Below are 14,592 nucleotides of genomic sequence, written 5' to 3'. Positions count from 1 at the left end.
AAAGCTGAAAATTTCCTTTTTTTTCTGCCCTGTTCTCGTGGCTTATCTGTGAGCAAGCACAGGGCAGCGTTTTTCACACACTGGATTTCTGGGGAATTCAGAAATATCCCTTCCCTCGTGGGAGGATGGGCATGATGAACCTGGAGTATCACAGCAGCCTCTGTGGAAGGCCAAGATGTGCTGACTGCATTTCCTTGGGAGGATAAAGGTATTTCAAAAGCTTCTTTTTTTATTCTCTGCTTTGCTGGCTGTAATTCCATGTTGGGAATTCCTTTCTGGAGAGGATTAAAGCTTGCTGGGAACTGATCAATCATTTCTTTCTGAGTATTTTCAAAACAAATCATTTTTTTAAGGGTAAGTGGTTTGTTCAACGGATTTTTTTGAAAACTTTCTTTTTTAAAAATAAGAATTTATGTCCATCAAAATGAACCAAGACAATGAAATCATTTAAGTCATTTAGTAACATCAACAACTGGTTAAATTCCAGCTCAAACAAATTTTTTTTGATAAAGGAAAATACCTGATTGATGTAAAACATTTTGAAGTGGTTTTCTCTTTGTGAGCACTCAAGTGTACATTTTGCCTAGAGCAACTGGGATTTTTGGGATCAAAAATCCTGGAAGTTGATGAAAAATTATTTCACTCCTTCCTTTCTTAGGAACAGACTCTTTTGCAGGCTCTGACTGCACACACTGGGAACATTCTGGAAGAAAACTGGGCTGTCCCTGACTCAAGGATTGCACAGAAATCCTGGTAATAAAACAGAAGTTTGGGATGGACCATGGAAAAGTGGAATTTCCACCAGAATTCAGATGTCTCCACATCCATATTGTTGATAACATTCTTCCTGCCTACAGCCCTCACAACTCCATTCTACTAATACTTTAATATTCTGAATTTTGAGCCCAGTCCTCCTCTCTGAAGAGAGCCCACAACTTGCTCTTGGAAAAGGTTCATATCAAACTTTTGATGAGATCTATTTATGACTCTACTTTTTCCTTTCAGTCCTTGGTGTGAAAATTATCATGCACAACCCACAGAAATTAAAAACCAACTGAGAAACCTCTGCAAAACATCTAGAAACAGAACATGTGGCAAAAGAATGCTTGGTAATTGTTCTCCTGCAATGAAATGTTGCCTCCATCAATTAGAAAACACCCAATTTCTGACCAATTCAAAAGCCTGAGCAAGAGCCTTCATTCTCTTGTACTTACTGATTAAAAATGGGATTGCCCAGGTAGGATCCTGTCAGCTGAGCAGAATTACATGGATCCTAAAGAAGCATAATTGAATTATTTTTGGGAAAATTGGTTACAGCCCTAGCAGCTGAAGATTAAAAAGCTGCAGTGCACTGAGGAAATGCAGGAATTCTGCAGCCCCAGAGGGTTAACCAAGCAAGGAGGAGGAACTGAGACATGAAGGACCCATTCATTGCTTCCCAAACATTCCTGGAGTGAGGCAGCACCGGGAGCACACGTGGACCCTGTGAGCCCACACAAGTGCCATGACACAGAATCCTGGCATTCCTCACTCTGGGGAGTTAATGGGAGTGACTTCCAGCTCTCCTGGCCATGGGGATGGCCCTCTGGAAAAAGAGCCAAATGAATCAGCAATGGGGCTGCACTTCACCAGTGCACACCCAGAGCCAGCCTGCAGCTCTCACAGCTTTCCCTTCACGCAGGAGCAGCAACCAATTTCACACAACACTGTCTTGAGCTGTGAAAGTTTCATTCATGCCCCAGCAGATTAGAATATCAATTACAAACCCCCACATTGATTAGAGTATCAATTACAAAAGGAGAAGTGTGAAGCTGCCCCCCACGAATAACACCCTTAAATTGATTTTTCCTCCTTGAAGTCTCATTGTGAAAAAAGCTTTTTCTTTTTTTTACCTTTTCTGTTTTACATACACAGAGATGGTGCATTCTGTTGCCACCTGTCCAGAGTGTAAATTCAGCATCCCACATGCACAGGGATAACACAGGGCTGACCAGAAACACCCCCAGGTACCTCTGCTATGGTCATTCTCATAGCACTGACAGGTGAGGGCTCAATCTCCACCAGCTGAACTGCATTAAAACTCTGGATGCAGGGAGTGCACAGGGATGAGAACACAGCAGCAAAGGTTAGAGAGGCAGAGCAAAGACTCTGAAAGATTCTGCTCACTGTTATCAACAACAACCTAAAATTTATCACAGAATATCCTGAGTGGGAAGGGACCCATCAGCATTATCCTGTCCTGCACAGACACCCCCAACAATCCCACCCAAGAGCATTGCCCAAACATTTATTTATGGGAATAACTGACTCTTTCTGGAATAAAAATCAAAATCAGAGTTTGTTAAAAGGGAAATACAAAGGAGAGCCAGTCAGAGATGTCAGGGTGACTGGGAAAGTCACCCTTATGCAGGTCTTGATCTGAATCACTTGAATGCAGATCAGGACTGCCCAAGTCAGTTCAATAAAGAATTCAAGTCAGAAAAAGTTTATAAGCTTTAAAGATCCAAACTTATTTTAAACAGCTGGTTCTCAAAATACCATCAGTAATGTCAATGGGACATCAAGGATCCACTTTAATCAAGGTGCTGTTTGGAAATGCACTTACATACTCTGATTCACTCACTTTTAATGTCATTAATGATTGCTTTGAAAGCAACACAGAAACCAAGATAAGATTCTTGCATATTATTTTGGAATGCAGTGTTTTAACAGTATTATTTTTAGTAACACTCTCTGTATGTATCTCTAAGTATTCCTTGAGCAATTTAGGTGTGCAGGGACACTTTCTTTGCCACTGTTGTAACCCCAGTATTAGTGAAAATTATGAGAATCTCACCAGCAGGATAAAAAGGTGAGAAAATTTAGTAGGCATTAGGTTGAAAGCAGTGAAACAGAGGACTGTTAGTCACAATCTGGAAGCCAAAAAAAGATTCTGCTCTTTTGTGGGTGATACAGAGCCTGTTTGATGCTTTTTTTACCATCACCCACCTCCTGCAACCAGGCCACTCTCCCTTTCTTTCCCAAAAATACCAGCACGAGGTTAAACCAGACTGGGATACCAGTGATTCTCTTCCCCATTTAGAACAATCTGCTTTAAAATAGAGCAAGAGCAAGTAACTGCAGGGATTCACAGGGCTCTTACAGTGTCACTGTCACTGGGCTGGAACTGGAAAGGCTGAGGTTTGTGGAACACGGAGTTCTCCTGCAGGAACAGCTGCAGATTGTAATCCCGCACCACCTGAGGAAAGAAAAAGGTTTATTCAGACTCCTTGTTTGGTGAACTGAAAAACAGCTGGAGAGCAAAACCAGCAGAGTTTCCAACTGAGATTAAACCTGCAGCAGAAGCCTGGGTGCACCAGCAGGGAACTGTGGACCTCAGTTGTTCAGAGGCACTGGCAGGACACACAGGGGGTGACAAGGACCTAAAATATCCCTGCCATTTACCTAGAAAATGGGGGAAAAACACCAACTACTGAATAGACACCCTGTGGTGTCACTGCCATAAATATTCTTCCCACCTCTTGTGGGTAATTTTCTGTGCACTACTCTTTCTTGAGATGAAAAGTCTTAATTTGGCAGAAATTATTAATTGTGGGAGCTGAAAAGACTTATTTGGAATAATGCATCCAAAATCAGTTACAAACTTCATCTCTCTTTATTAAATTGCTTTCAGAGAAAACTCTCCAAGCTTGCATTTTGCTGAAGCAAAACTCCTTCAGCTCCCAAATTTGTTTAATGATACGTTTCAGGCAGCATGACACAGATCCCTAAACAAACCTCTTATGTCACAATTTACACAGATTTACAAAGAAATACCCAGTGATTGCAAGATGAAAAAATAGGATCACTGCTTGAAGAACTCTTCCAGAGCATTCACTGCCTCAAATGATGAAAATGCATCAAAATTATATCAATTTATTACCAAACTGGGGGTTTACATCTACAAAGGAGATAATAAAGATGGTATTTATCCAGAAATAGCAGCACTGTGCATGACCAAGAACTCTGTGCTGCGTGGACAATGGCAAATAAAACTTGCTCTCTGATGCAGCAAAATGTTGATGCTTGTGTTGCTGAAATACTGAACTGTAAAAAATTAATCTCCAGTTAAAAGAAAGTAAATAGTCCTCCAGGGCCAATAACACACTCATCTAAACCAGGAAAGTACATAATTACTGCTCCAATTTGAGCAGTTGAACATAAACACACTCCAACGGGGAGAAAACAGACGGGGATTTGCATCATGGATTCCCAGAAATAGAAATTCAGAAAATACTGAAGAAAGAAACATCTGCAGCTTCAGAGGATGCTCAGCACTGATCTGGCATCAAAATAATTTAATTTAAGCAGCTCTTCCATTGAATTGTCCTTTAGATCCACGTGAACACTGACCACAGCACACAACCCTGGGCCATGCCAATTATCTGGAGCTATTTTAACTTCAATTAGGAAACCCCCCCTAAAAATGAAGTTACTGAGGATGTGAAAACCTCCACAGATATTTTTATGAGCTTTCCCCACAGAAATCTGACTCCCAAGCAACTCAGTTCAAAGCAGAAAACTCATTTTGCTAGGAGATTCCCCCTCAAAGCCACAATAGTGGTGAAAAATGAAAACAACTTTATCAGAACAGGAGGTTTGGGAGGATGTGCAAGCCCAGCACATGAAATCCTGCATTTGCACAAAATATTGGACAATTGATAGAAAAGAGACTAAAAAGACTCCAAAGCAACCTTGGGATTAAGCTGCAACTTTTCCGAATAGATTTCCTGTTATTCAGAAATTAAATCAATGTTTTTAACATGGTTTCTTTCTGAAGTCAATGTCAATTGACAGGTTACAGCAGACCTGAAATCAAACATTAAATACACCCCATATGCAGAAACAAGGCATAGTCAGAGATGTCCATAAAGAAAATTATTTGTCCTCTTACCAGAAACCTCACAGAGATGTTACTCAAAACAGCAAATGGAATTTCAGAAAATATTCCAAAGACAATCAGATTTTTTTTTTCCAAAAGAGAGGTTCAAGAAGTACAAGTCTTGAGTAAGACTGCTCAAGTGAAAAGGAACCTAAATTACATTTTGATACAATCACAGCCCCAGACCGGCTTGGGTTGGAAGAGACCTAGAAAATCATCTTATTCCACCCCTGCCATGGGCACTGCCAGGGATCCAGGGGCAGCCCCAGCTGCTCTGGGCACCCTGTGCCAGGGCCTGCCCACCCTGCCAGGGAACAATTCCTGCCCAAAATCCCATCCATCCCTTTGGGGTCAGTGTTCCCATTCCAGTGTCAGAGGAATGACAATGGCCACCCAGACCCAGGAGTAATAAAATCTCCAAAGCTCCAACCAACAATGACAAAATTCTGAAAAAACCAGCATTTCATACACAAAATCTGTTTTTCAGCTCCTTCCCTCAATCTGCATCACATGAGGTGACAGCCAGCCCTGCCCATCCAAGGAGCCATCCCTGGCACTTTTGGGAAGCAACTTGTGTCCTCCTAAAGCAAATACAATTTAATTCCATCCTGCAAACAGAAATGTAGCTCAGATGGAAGAGCAGAAATATTCCTCCCAATGACCTGAAGTGTCTCTTCTCAGCAGAGCCTGCCAAGCTTGTACTGCAAACTAACAAAAAACAGGTGAAGCATTCAAAACCCCCAATAAATATTTAAAACCTTTGCTTTGATGACAGGTTTATTCTAAACTGCTACAAATTTATTACATGTTTAACAACTCAAGCTGCTTTTGAAAGACATGGGTGGGTTTTGGTGGTGAGAAAATGATTTTTTCTGGGTTCTTTTTTTATTTTGGGCTGATTACTACAACCTGTTATGGAAAGAAAGGATAAGCAAAGCCTGTGGAAAAATCCACCAGTCAATATATTCAGAGAAAAACACACATCTCCAGCAGCAAAGCAATACAAATTTTTCTTCTCCACATTCCTGAAGCACAAGGAGAGAAGCAAATGGAGTTGTAGAATTGTAAAAGCCCTCTTGAGACCTGCCAGCTGGATTGACACTTCTGTCCCTTCTCCAGGCATTGCCCACGGAGTAGAACACAAACACAACTCACACACACAGCCTGACTTGGTGATTGTGTAAAATCAGCCAGACCTGGAGCTCTCTGAAGCACCCTGACCTCAGCACACACAAATATCTGAGGAAAGGATTCCTGCTCCAAGGAAATATTTGGATATGGCAGCTTAGAATCGGATCAAAGTCCCAAGCAGGCAGCTCTCTGAGTATTCTGAACACAAAGGATCTGATTCAACAGTGAAAAATTAATTATGCAGACATTATACAGAAGCCTGTTTAGCTGAAAGATTCCAAGCCAGCATTTCTGGGGAAGGTATTTGAAGCAGACCTGAATAATATACCCCAAGGTAAATTATTGAAAGTCCTTCTACAACTGAAGAGAAAATGGTGTTTTGATTATTTTTACAGTTGCTGCCAAGTAAATTCAAAGCTGAGGGTGAAGCCCATTTTTCATGCCCTCACTTTAGATCTCTGAAGGTGTGAGATCACTTGCTTGGAGGTAAATTAGGAATGTGTTAAATAAGCTTTTGCTCCAGATCTCTGTGTGAATGAGTTCTGTTTCTGGGTGGGTGGGGAAGGGAAACGTAAAAAGGAATATTGTGACTGCACCAAAGCAGCTTTTTCTGAGCTCAATGGCAATTTTTTTCCCCTTTCTTTTAGCCCAGCAGATGAATTATTTAAGTATCAAAATCACCCTGGAAGCGATCACGCCTCTCTCAGTCTGGCAGCTCGACAAAGCAAACAAACCACGTCTACAACAGGGCTCTAATTTGTTTGCTGTGTTTGCCACTCTTAATTCCAGGGAGAAAACAGCCTAATAGCTCGGATTTTAAATTGACAGACAATTATTAAGGAATGATCCAAGCAGTTTCCTGGGGCTTTGCTCCAGATTACACCCTGCAGAACCCTCAGCTGCAATTTCCCCTCTCAAACGTGCAGGGTGAGGAGTGCAGAGCATCTCTGGATGCAAATGCACTCAGGGGAAGGCAGTCTGGGTGCTGGAGGAAAAATTCTCCCCAAGAAAACTGTCTGGTGCCTTTTAACTTAACACCACTCAGGAGTAACCAAAAATAACAACCTTTCCGTTTTGTCATGATTTTGGAAGCAAATCTCAGGCCTGGGGATTTGTCCATGCTGCAAGGATTCAGTTACAAAGCATCATTCAGTTCAAACTTACCCTGCTGGAAGTCTCCAGTAAAAACTGGAATGTGTTTTGTACAGCTTGGCATGTCTCTAGTTCAGTCCTGCTGAATGCCATTAAATAATCCTTAAGGTGATCATATATATTTCCATCAAGAGCCTGCATGAGGGAAAGAAATTTAAAAAAAAAGTCAGGAAAAGCAGGAAGCAACTCTGTATACAATTTATCACCCTGGGACTGGCAAGATGCTCACACCATATTTTTTAGCAGATTTATACCTGTGAGGAGTGGAAAGAAAAGAAGTGCAAGAAGTACAAATCTTGAGTAAGACTGTTCAAGTGAAAAGGAACCTAAATTGCATTTTGATACAATCACAGCCCCAGACTGGTTTGGGTGGGAAGGGACCTAGAAAATCCCTCTCTCCTGGCAGGAGGAGTGACAGTGCTGGGCTCCATTAGATGGCAGCACACAGCACTGCAACAACATCCCTGCACCCCATCCAGCTGTTCCCAGGGGCAGGGCAGCTCTGGAGAAGGGAAAATGCTCAGAGAGAGGGCAAGGAAGACACCCAGAACTGCCAGGCCAAGGGTGCTGCCAACCAGAGTATTCCTCAGGGAGTGGTGCCAGGACACTCAACATCTGGATGGGACACATCCCCAGCTGTTTTGTGCATAGAGATACCAAATAAGGAACACAAATTTATCCCAAACGTAGCAGTGACAGAGAAGTTCAAACCCCAAAGCTCTGTGGTGAGCAGAGCTGTAAAATCACATCACACAGGGCAGGTCACTCAAGTTCTGTGTTAAACATGACTTTGCAAGTAACTGACAATGTCATTTCAATAGTTAACTCAGGATGAATTTAAATATATGTGATGGAGATTTTTAAGCAGGTCATATTTCATAGATATCCATTTAAACAGTGGACTCATGGAAACTGTGCACACTCCAGTTCAACAAACTCAAGAATGTGCTTCTCTAGAAAATTGTACTTGATTATTTAAATCATTTTGCAATTTGAGGGCAGGGGAAAGAATGAAATTAGAGACTTAAGGAATAGTTTCTGCCCCTGAAAAATCAAGCCCAATGTTTAAGGTGAGGTGAAGAGACACAATAAATCAGAATCCTGAAAGTGTTGGACAGAGCTCAGAGCAGCCTGGGATAGTGGAAGGTGTCCCTGCCCAGCAGAGGGGTGGAACTGGATGAGCTTTTAGGTCTCTTCCAACCCAAACCACTGCATGGTTTCATGAAATCCCTCAGAAGTTAAATCTCTTCTGTTCTTCCTTCCTTCTGCAAAGCTTTCCCAGCAGCACACAGCCACTTTCAGTGAGGGATATTTTGAGGGGATAATCAAATTGTGGGACTGGAATTCTCACATCCAAACTCTGCTATCACAAATCCATTTCACACTACACTATTCTCTTCACCATGCACCTTCCAAGTGTAAAGGAATTTTTAGCAGATTGTCTCCTCCAGCCTGACACATCAAACCTGCCTCAAACTTAACAGTCCTGTGGCCATTATGGCAAACCAGTGGCAAACTGGGAATTCCTTCCAAGTCCCCACACTGTAGCTGGTTCACTCAGGGGTCCATTCAGGCTGGGACTGAGGGGTCAGAAGCCAGAGCAGCTCCTGGAGGCCCTGCCCCAGGAAGGACTTCCTAGGATGGCTGGGAAAGAGCTATAGGATAACTGCTCCAGGCTCCTGCCAGTGCTGTCAGCTCCACCAAACACTCTGTTATGTAGAATTTGAAAAAATTCTTATTTCAAGAGTTACTTAATACCAGCTTAGAGCCAACTGAGGAAAACACCAGGAAATTCCCAGCAGCAAATCCAGAGAGAGCAGGCAGCCACACACAGACACAGGTTCAGTTCTTGCTGTGCTGCTGTGGGCACAGCTTTGCTGGGATTCACAGGATTTGAACATTCCCTGTGCTTTTAGCCCTGAAGGGACACCCGAGTGCCAGAGTCACCACCCCATTCCAAGGGCACTCATTTCACATCCAGTACAGGCAGCCCCCAACAGCAGCTCAGCCTTGTGCTCACAGAGAATACAAATGATGGGCAAAATTGCCAAGACTGCCTGTGCTCTCCCTGGGGGACCACGGGGAGCCTGCAACTCCCCAAAACAGAATTTTTAGCTGTTCCTAAAGCTTTTCAGCTCCAACACCAGGGCTGGAGTGCAGCTCTGCTAAGAAATGTAAAGAAATCATTTCAATTTGGCAAAGCAATTCTGAGTGCTCAGTTTGCAAAGCAGCTGTGATCCTTTTCATCCCACGATGCCATAAAAGAGAATTTCACAGCTCCATATCAAACCCAAATGTTGTTTTTATGTCAACCCCCACACGAAGGGCTCGTGTCATTACATTTAAATCTTAAATGCTCTGCCTTGGGTTTTGACACTCTGGGTGCTCTGCAGAGGCAGTGGAGAGAAGTTGGTACTTGTGTGTTGTGATTGATCCCTCTCCAAGATAGATGGCTAAAATAGGTCAGCTGAAAGGCAGGATGCCAAAGGCCTATTGCTCTTCACTGACCGTAAATAGTGCCCCCACAATGAGCTCACACAGACACGTCAGGCACACACAGCCCAGCCCCACACGTGTTCATTCCCTCCAATTATCAGCCACACAGCACTGGGGATTCATTCATGTCCAGCTGCAGCCTGCAGTTCAAGGAATAGTAAAACAAAAAAAAAAAAAAGAGGGAGAAATATCAACTTCATTATTTCCCCCCCCCCCTCCTGCAATGACCACAGCTCTGCTGAGATGGCAGAAACCCCCACGGTGTGATATAAAAAAATAAAGATATTTAAGAAAGGACATCAGAGCAAAGTGTGGCAAAACATTAGGGAGCACATGGGTCTGTCAGCATGTGAGAACTGCATTACAGCCTGGATCCTTTCATTAATTAAAAGCAGTTTCAATATGATGAAGTTCTTAAATACCGAAGAGAGCTGCCAGAACTGAAGTTCTGAAAGTCACTGCAGTATCACACAGGCAGGGCTGAGAAAGCAGCTCCAACACAGGCTAAAAAGCACAGAAAAGGTGACATCCCATCAGTCACAGCATCAGAGAGCTGGCTGGTTCCAGACTTGCAATAATAATGGATTTATCCTTTCTATAAAATGGTAATTATTACATCGGGCTGGATGTGTTCATATTAAAACAAAAGACTTGACTTGCTGAACTGTAAGATATAAATTAACATTCACGTGGGGTTTTATCAGCTGAATCTCATTCACTTACAAACACTCTGACCCAAACCACTGAACATCACAGGTTTTGAAAGGAAAAGTCTTTTCAAAATTTCTCATCACACAACTTGAAGGGGAAACTGGGGGAAAAAAAAAAGAAAATCAAAAAACCCAACGCCCATTATTCCTCTACAATGGTTTTTGTTCTCTTTCTGACTCTCCAGAGAGCACTAAATCACTTACTGTATTACAATCCCACTGAAAAACCTGTCTTTTTGTCAACTTCAAAAGGAAATCAAGGGTTTTAAAAAAAAAAAACAAATCTGGCATCAAACCCAAGATAATACGAAGTTAAGTAGCACAAAATTACAATTCCAAGGATAGAAAAAAGTCACTGTTTTTTCAGAAATAATTTCTTTACAGCAGAATTGCTATACTAAAGGTACAAAACTACTTCCCATGTGTCCAAACTTGAGAAGATAAAAGCTGGAATTAGGGCTGAGAAGAGCTAAAGCTGCTAATAAACCAAATTAAAGCCTAGTTTTAGAAGAAATCCTGTTTATTAACTCAAACCAATAAACTTACATACAGAGGGAATGGGACTAGAATACTTTTCTGATTTCAACATCCAAGTTTCATGCATAACTTTGAGAGTTTTTCCCTGAAACAAAACTTCAGATCATTTTCAGCAGGGTTTTTTTGTTTCAAGAGATGACACCAAACATTTTGGGAATTCAGCTTTAATCATTCTACATTCTATGAAAATTCCCTCAAAAGCAAATATGCAAATCAAAGTATTTTAGCTATTATTAGGACATTTGGTTGCCTTTGGGACATTGTTACTCATTTAAAATAACATACAATGTAGAACAGACCCTGAGTAGAATCTTCATTTCTCTGACTATGAGGTCTCTTCATGAAAACATTTAGAGATCTCAGCCACACTCCACTTACAAATTACCATTTCAATATCTTGGAGAAGACAGAGAACAAGCTGAACTACCCTGTATTTTTAATTTAAAAAGCAAACAGAAATTAAAAATGGAAACTATCTGCCCAACACAACGCAGAGCAGAGCTGTGTGAAGCCACCAAAGTGAGTTTTCCCTGTCCCATTTATTTCTGAAATATTCCTGGTATTCTTGCACAGGAACTCCTCAAATCTGTGCTGAAGCTCTGGGTAATAATTTTACACTCTAAATTCAGGTGCTCAAACTAAACCTTTCATTTAACCACCAGGCACCAAATCCAGTGCTAGACTAAAAACCCTCAATTAAAGGCACACTTGCAAAGCCACGTGGGTTTCACTGACTAATTCACACCACTCTCATCTGAATCACCACTGCCTAGAAACAATTTGATATTTGCAAACACACATTTATGTTTTTATGCATTTTAAACTCCCTCACCCCACGCTTGTGACAAGAACCATCATCCTCGCACTAGGGGTGGAATGGGATTATCTTTAAGGTTCCTTGCAACTCAAACCATCCCATGGCTCTGTGAGATTAAGTTTTCATTTCAAAACATCCATCCTTCCCTGAGCTGATGCCACCCAGCAGTTTTTGAGGGCTGATTTTGCCACTGAAATCTTTGGCAAAGGCTCCCTGAGCTGCCACCGCCGGGCCGGAAACAATAGAACTGATGTGGAAGGCAAGGAATTTCCTTACATGGGTGGAGGGAACAGCACAAAATTAGAGCTGACCCTCCCCTGTCTGGGCTGCAGCCTGAAAACTGAAAGATAAGGGGAAGAAATGAACTGAACAAAAATCATTGTGCCTGTGGAGCGGTAACTTCTCTCCGTGGAGTCAATGGGATTGCATCCTGGTAATGTGAGCTGTTTTCCTGCTCAGCCCCCAAATCAAAAGGGAGATCTGTGTCACAGATCCCACTCTCTATTTTATATTTATATTAAAATAATTTTGTATGTGAATATATTTATATTCAAAACGAAAATGGAATTCTTTTACCACCCTACTCTCATTTGCATTAAATCCCCTGTTTTATCTATCCCTGATCTGCTTTGCTTTGAAAACCACTTGGAATCCATTAAGAACAGGGACCTGAGTTCTCATCCTTTATTTTCTGTAATATTACTCAAAACTTTTCCTTACTTAAAATTAAAAGCCCAACAATCTGAATTGCAGAACAAACAAACTGGGTGAAGCTTTTTGAGTGCTTGTGCTTGAAACTGCTGCTCCAATCCACTAAATAAACAGAGTGATCTCATGGATGGCACAGTCTGGGAATTTTCAGCTGAATGATTTTGGTAAATGAGACTCTACTGAAGGTTTTAATTTTTGTATGTCAGAAAAGATAAAATGAATATTAAAAGGAAAGGCTGGGGTACAGACAATAATAATTGGTCAGCAGGTATTCTTAGAATTAAAAATTAACTTAGAATTAAGGTGGAATTAAGGCATCCACTTCAATCTTTTCTAGGGTGAGAAGTCTCTGTATTTTAGCCCAAACAGAGCAACAAATCTCCTTTGATCTGACAGTGAAGGATAAAGCATTTTAAAACTCATCTGAAACTCAGAACAAAGTCAAGAGCCCAGACCAGCTGGATTTGCCACACTCAGCACTATTCAGAGCCGTGAAATGGAACAGCACTTCCCAAGGACATGAGGAGAAGGAGGAAGGAAGGTCAGGAGAACCCGTCCTTTCTGGGTAACAGCTCCATTTCACAATTATTTTCCTTTAAAAATGCTGATTCCTGGCATCAATTTCTCCTAATACACAAGAAAAGTTGCTTAGTTTTCCTTTTTAACTCTTCCATCCCTGCAGCTTTTGTCTCTGCTGAAATCCCTTCCTCTCCATCAAGACCCCCCCAGTGTAGAACTAAATCAGGGCTGTGTTTGTCAACCAAACCCAACATCTATGTCTGAATTCCCAACAAAGCCCTGCCCAAAGCCCCAGCAGGGTCCCTGAACAACCTGCCTGGAGCAACTGGAGCTGCTGGCATCGGGCTCCAACATTCCCAGAGATCCTGCAGGAACAACTGCACCCTGTCAGTGCCCATCAGGGATTTCAGGGCTGCAGCCTGACTTCCAAATGACAGGAAACTGCTGCCCAGCCTGCCCTTTGCAGGCTCCCTCTTGGGGAAAAATCCTGGTTTTCTGCTGAGCTGTGCAAGTAGAGAAAGCTCCTAGGAAAAGCTGAGGGCAAACCCCAACTCTCTTCCCTGGATCAAGAAGTGAGTGCTGGACTTCCTCAGACTGCAGGGAGAGCACCTAAGTTTTAGCTCTGTAAAATCAGGATTTCAGGTTAGCAGAAATTGCATCCAAAGCAATGCAGGGATAATCTAAGGCTGTAAAATTATCTGTATCTCAGGATAATCTTACACATCCAAAGGCTGTATTGAAAAGTCTGCCTTAGTGAGGTCCAGAAGCAACTCACTCTTGAAGTATCACCACCTAGTTCTGCCTGGAAATATCTCAAATCCAGTGCCTGGAGCACTGCAGCCAAATCCAGAGTCTTTAGCACAGGGAAGACATGGAGCTGTCACAGCAGGCCCACAGGATGCCAGCAGGTCTGAGTGAAGAAGGGTTTAAGAGTCTCCACAAAAAGATCCTCTGGCTTCTGCTCCTTGTTGAACTTCCACAGAAAGCAATTTTAAGGAATTTTTATAACTGTGTCACTGTCCTGTTGCTGTCAGGCTAATTCCTTTCTCCTGTTTCTTTCTGTTTTCCCCAAATCCACATCCTGCATGACCACAAGCTATCCTGGAGTGCATTTGCTCAACAAGGGAGCACAAGATATTGCAGCTGAAGAGCAGAGATACATGAAAACCTGGACAGAAAATCAGCAGACCGAGAGGTAGGAAGAGAATATGATGAAAGGAATTGAAAGTGCCTCTTTAACTCCACAAGGTTTGATGAAACTCAAGAGTTCCCTCTTCTCCCACACCCTGCAGGAGCTCTCACCACAGCAAACAGGGGAACAATGGACACTGGAAGACCACAAGAGCCCCAAGTTCCTTTCAGCTGGGTGCCCATGAACACACTCTGCACTTTCCCTTACCCCAGAGCTTTGTGTTTTCTGCTGTCAGGAGTTTGGGGCTTGTTTGCAAGTTCTTTGTTTGCTCTCATTAGTCACTTGATGATTGTTCTGCACATCATTTTGTTCCTTTACAATCTCGCCAGGGTCATTGTTTTTACTGACAAAACCTTTGTTGTTGGGGAGCTGCAGCCTCCTCTGAGCACACAAAAATATGGAACAG

The 14,592-nt window shown here is 42.2% G+C and overlaps 1 protein-coding gene across 2 annotated transcripts in view; it reads right to left on the bottom strand.

Annotated features, from left to right (window-relative positions):
• Positions 1-14,592, bottom strand: part of FCHSD2 (FCH and double SH3 domains 2) — a 122,905-nt gene that overhangs the window by 26,791 nt on the left and 81,522 nt on the right. For both annotated transcript variants that reach the window (XM_059871468.1, XM_059871460.1), the window contains exons 9-10: positions 7,217-7,339; positions 3,143-3,238 (exon numbers count right to left, since the gene is read on the bottom strand). In XM_059871468.1, the coding sequence (XP_059727451.1) occupies positions 3,143-3,238; positions 7,217-7,339 (219 nt within the window). The remainder of the gene's footprint in view (positions 1-3,142; positions 3,239-7,216; positions 7,340-14,592) is intronic.

The sequence above is a fragment of the Haemorhous mexicanus genome, chromosome 2, assembly GCF_027477595.1.
Source record: "Haemorhous mexicanus isolate bHaeMex1 chromosome 2, bHaeMex1.pri, whole genome shotgun sequence".
Lineage (NCBI taxonomy): Eukaryota > Metazoa > Chordata > Aves > Passeriformes > Fringillidae > Haemorhous > Haemorhous mexicanus.
The sequence above is the reverse complement of the archived record's forward strand: the minus strand, read 5'-3'. Positions and strand labels throughout refer to the sequence as shown.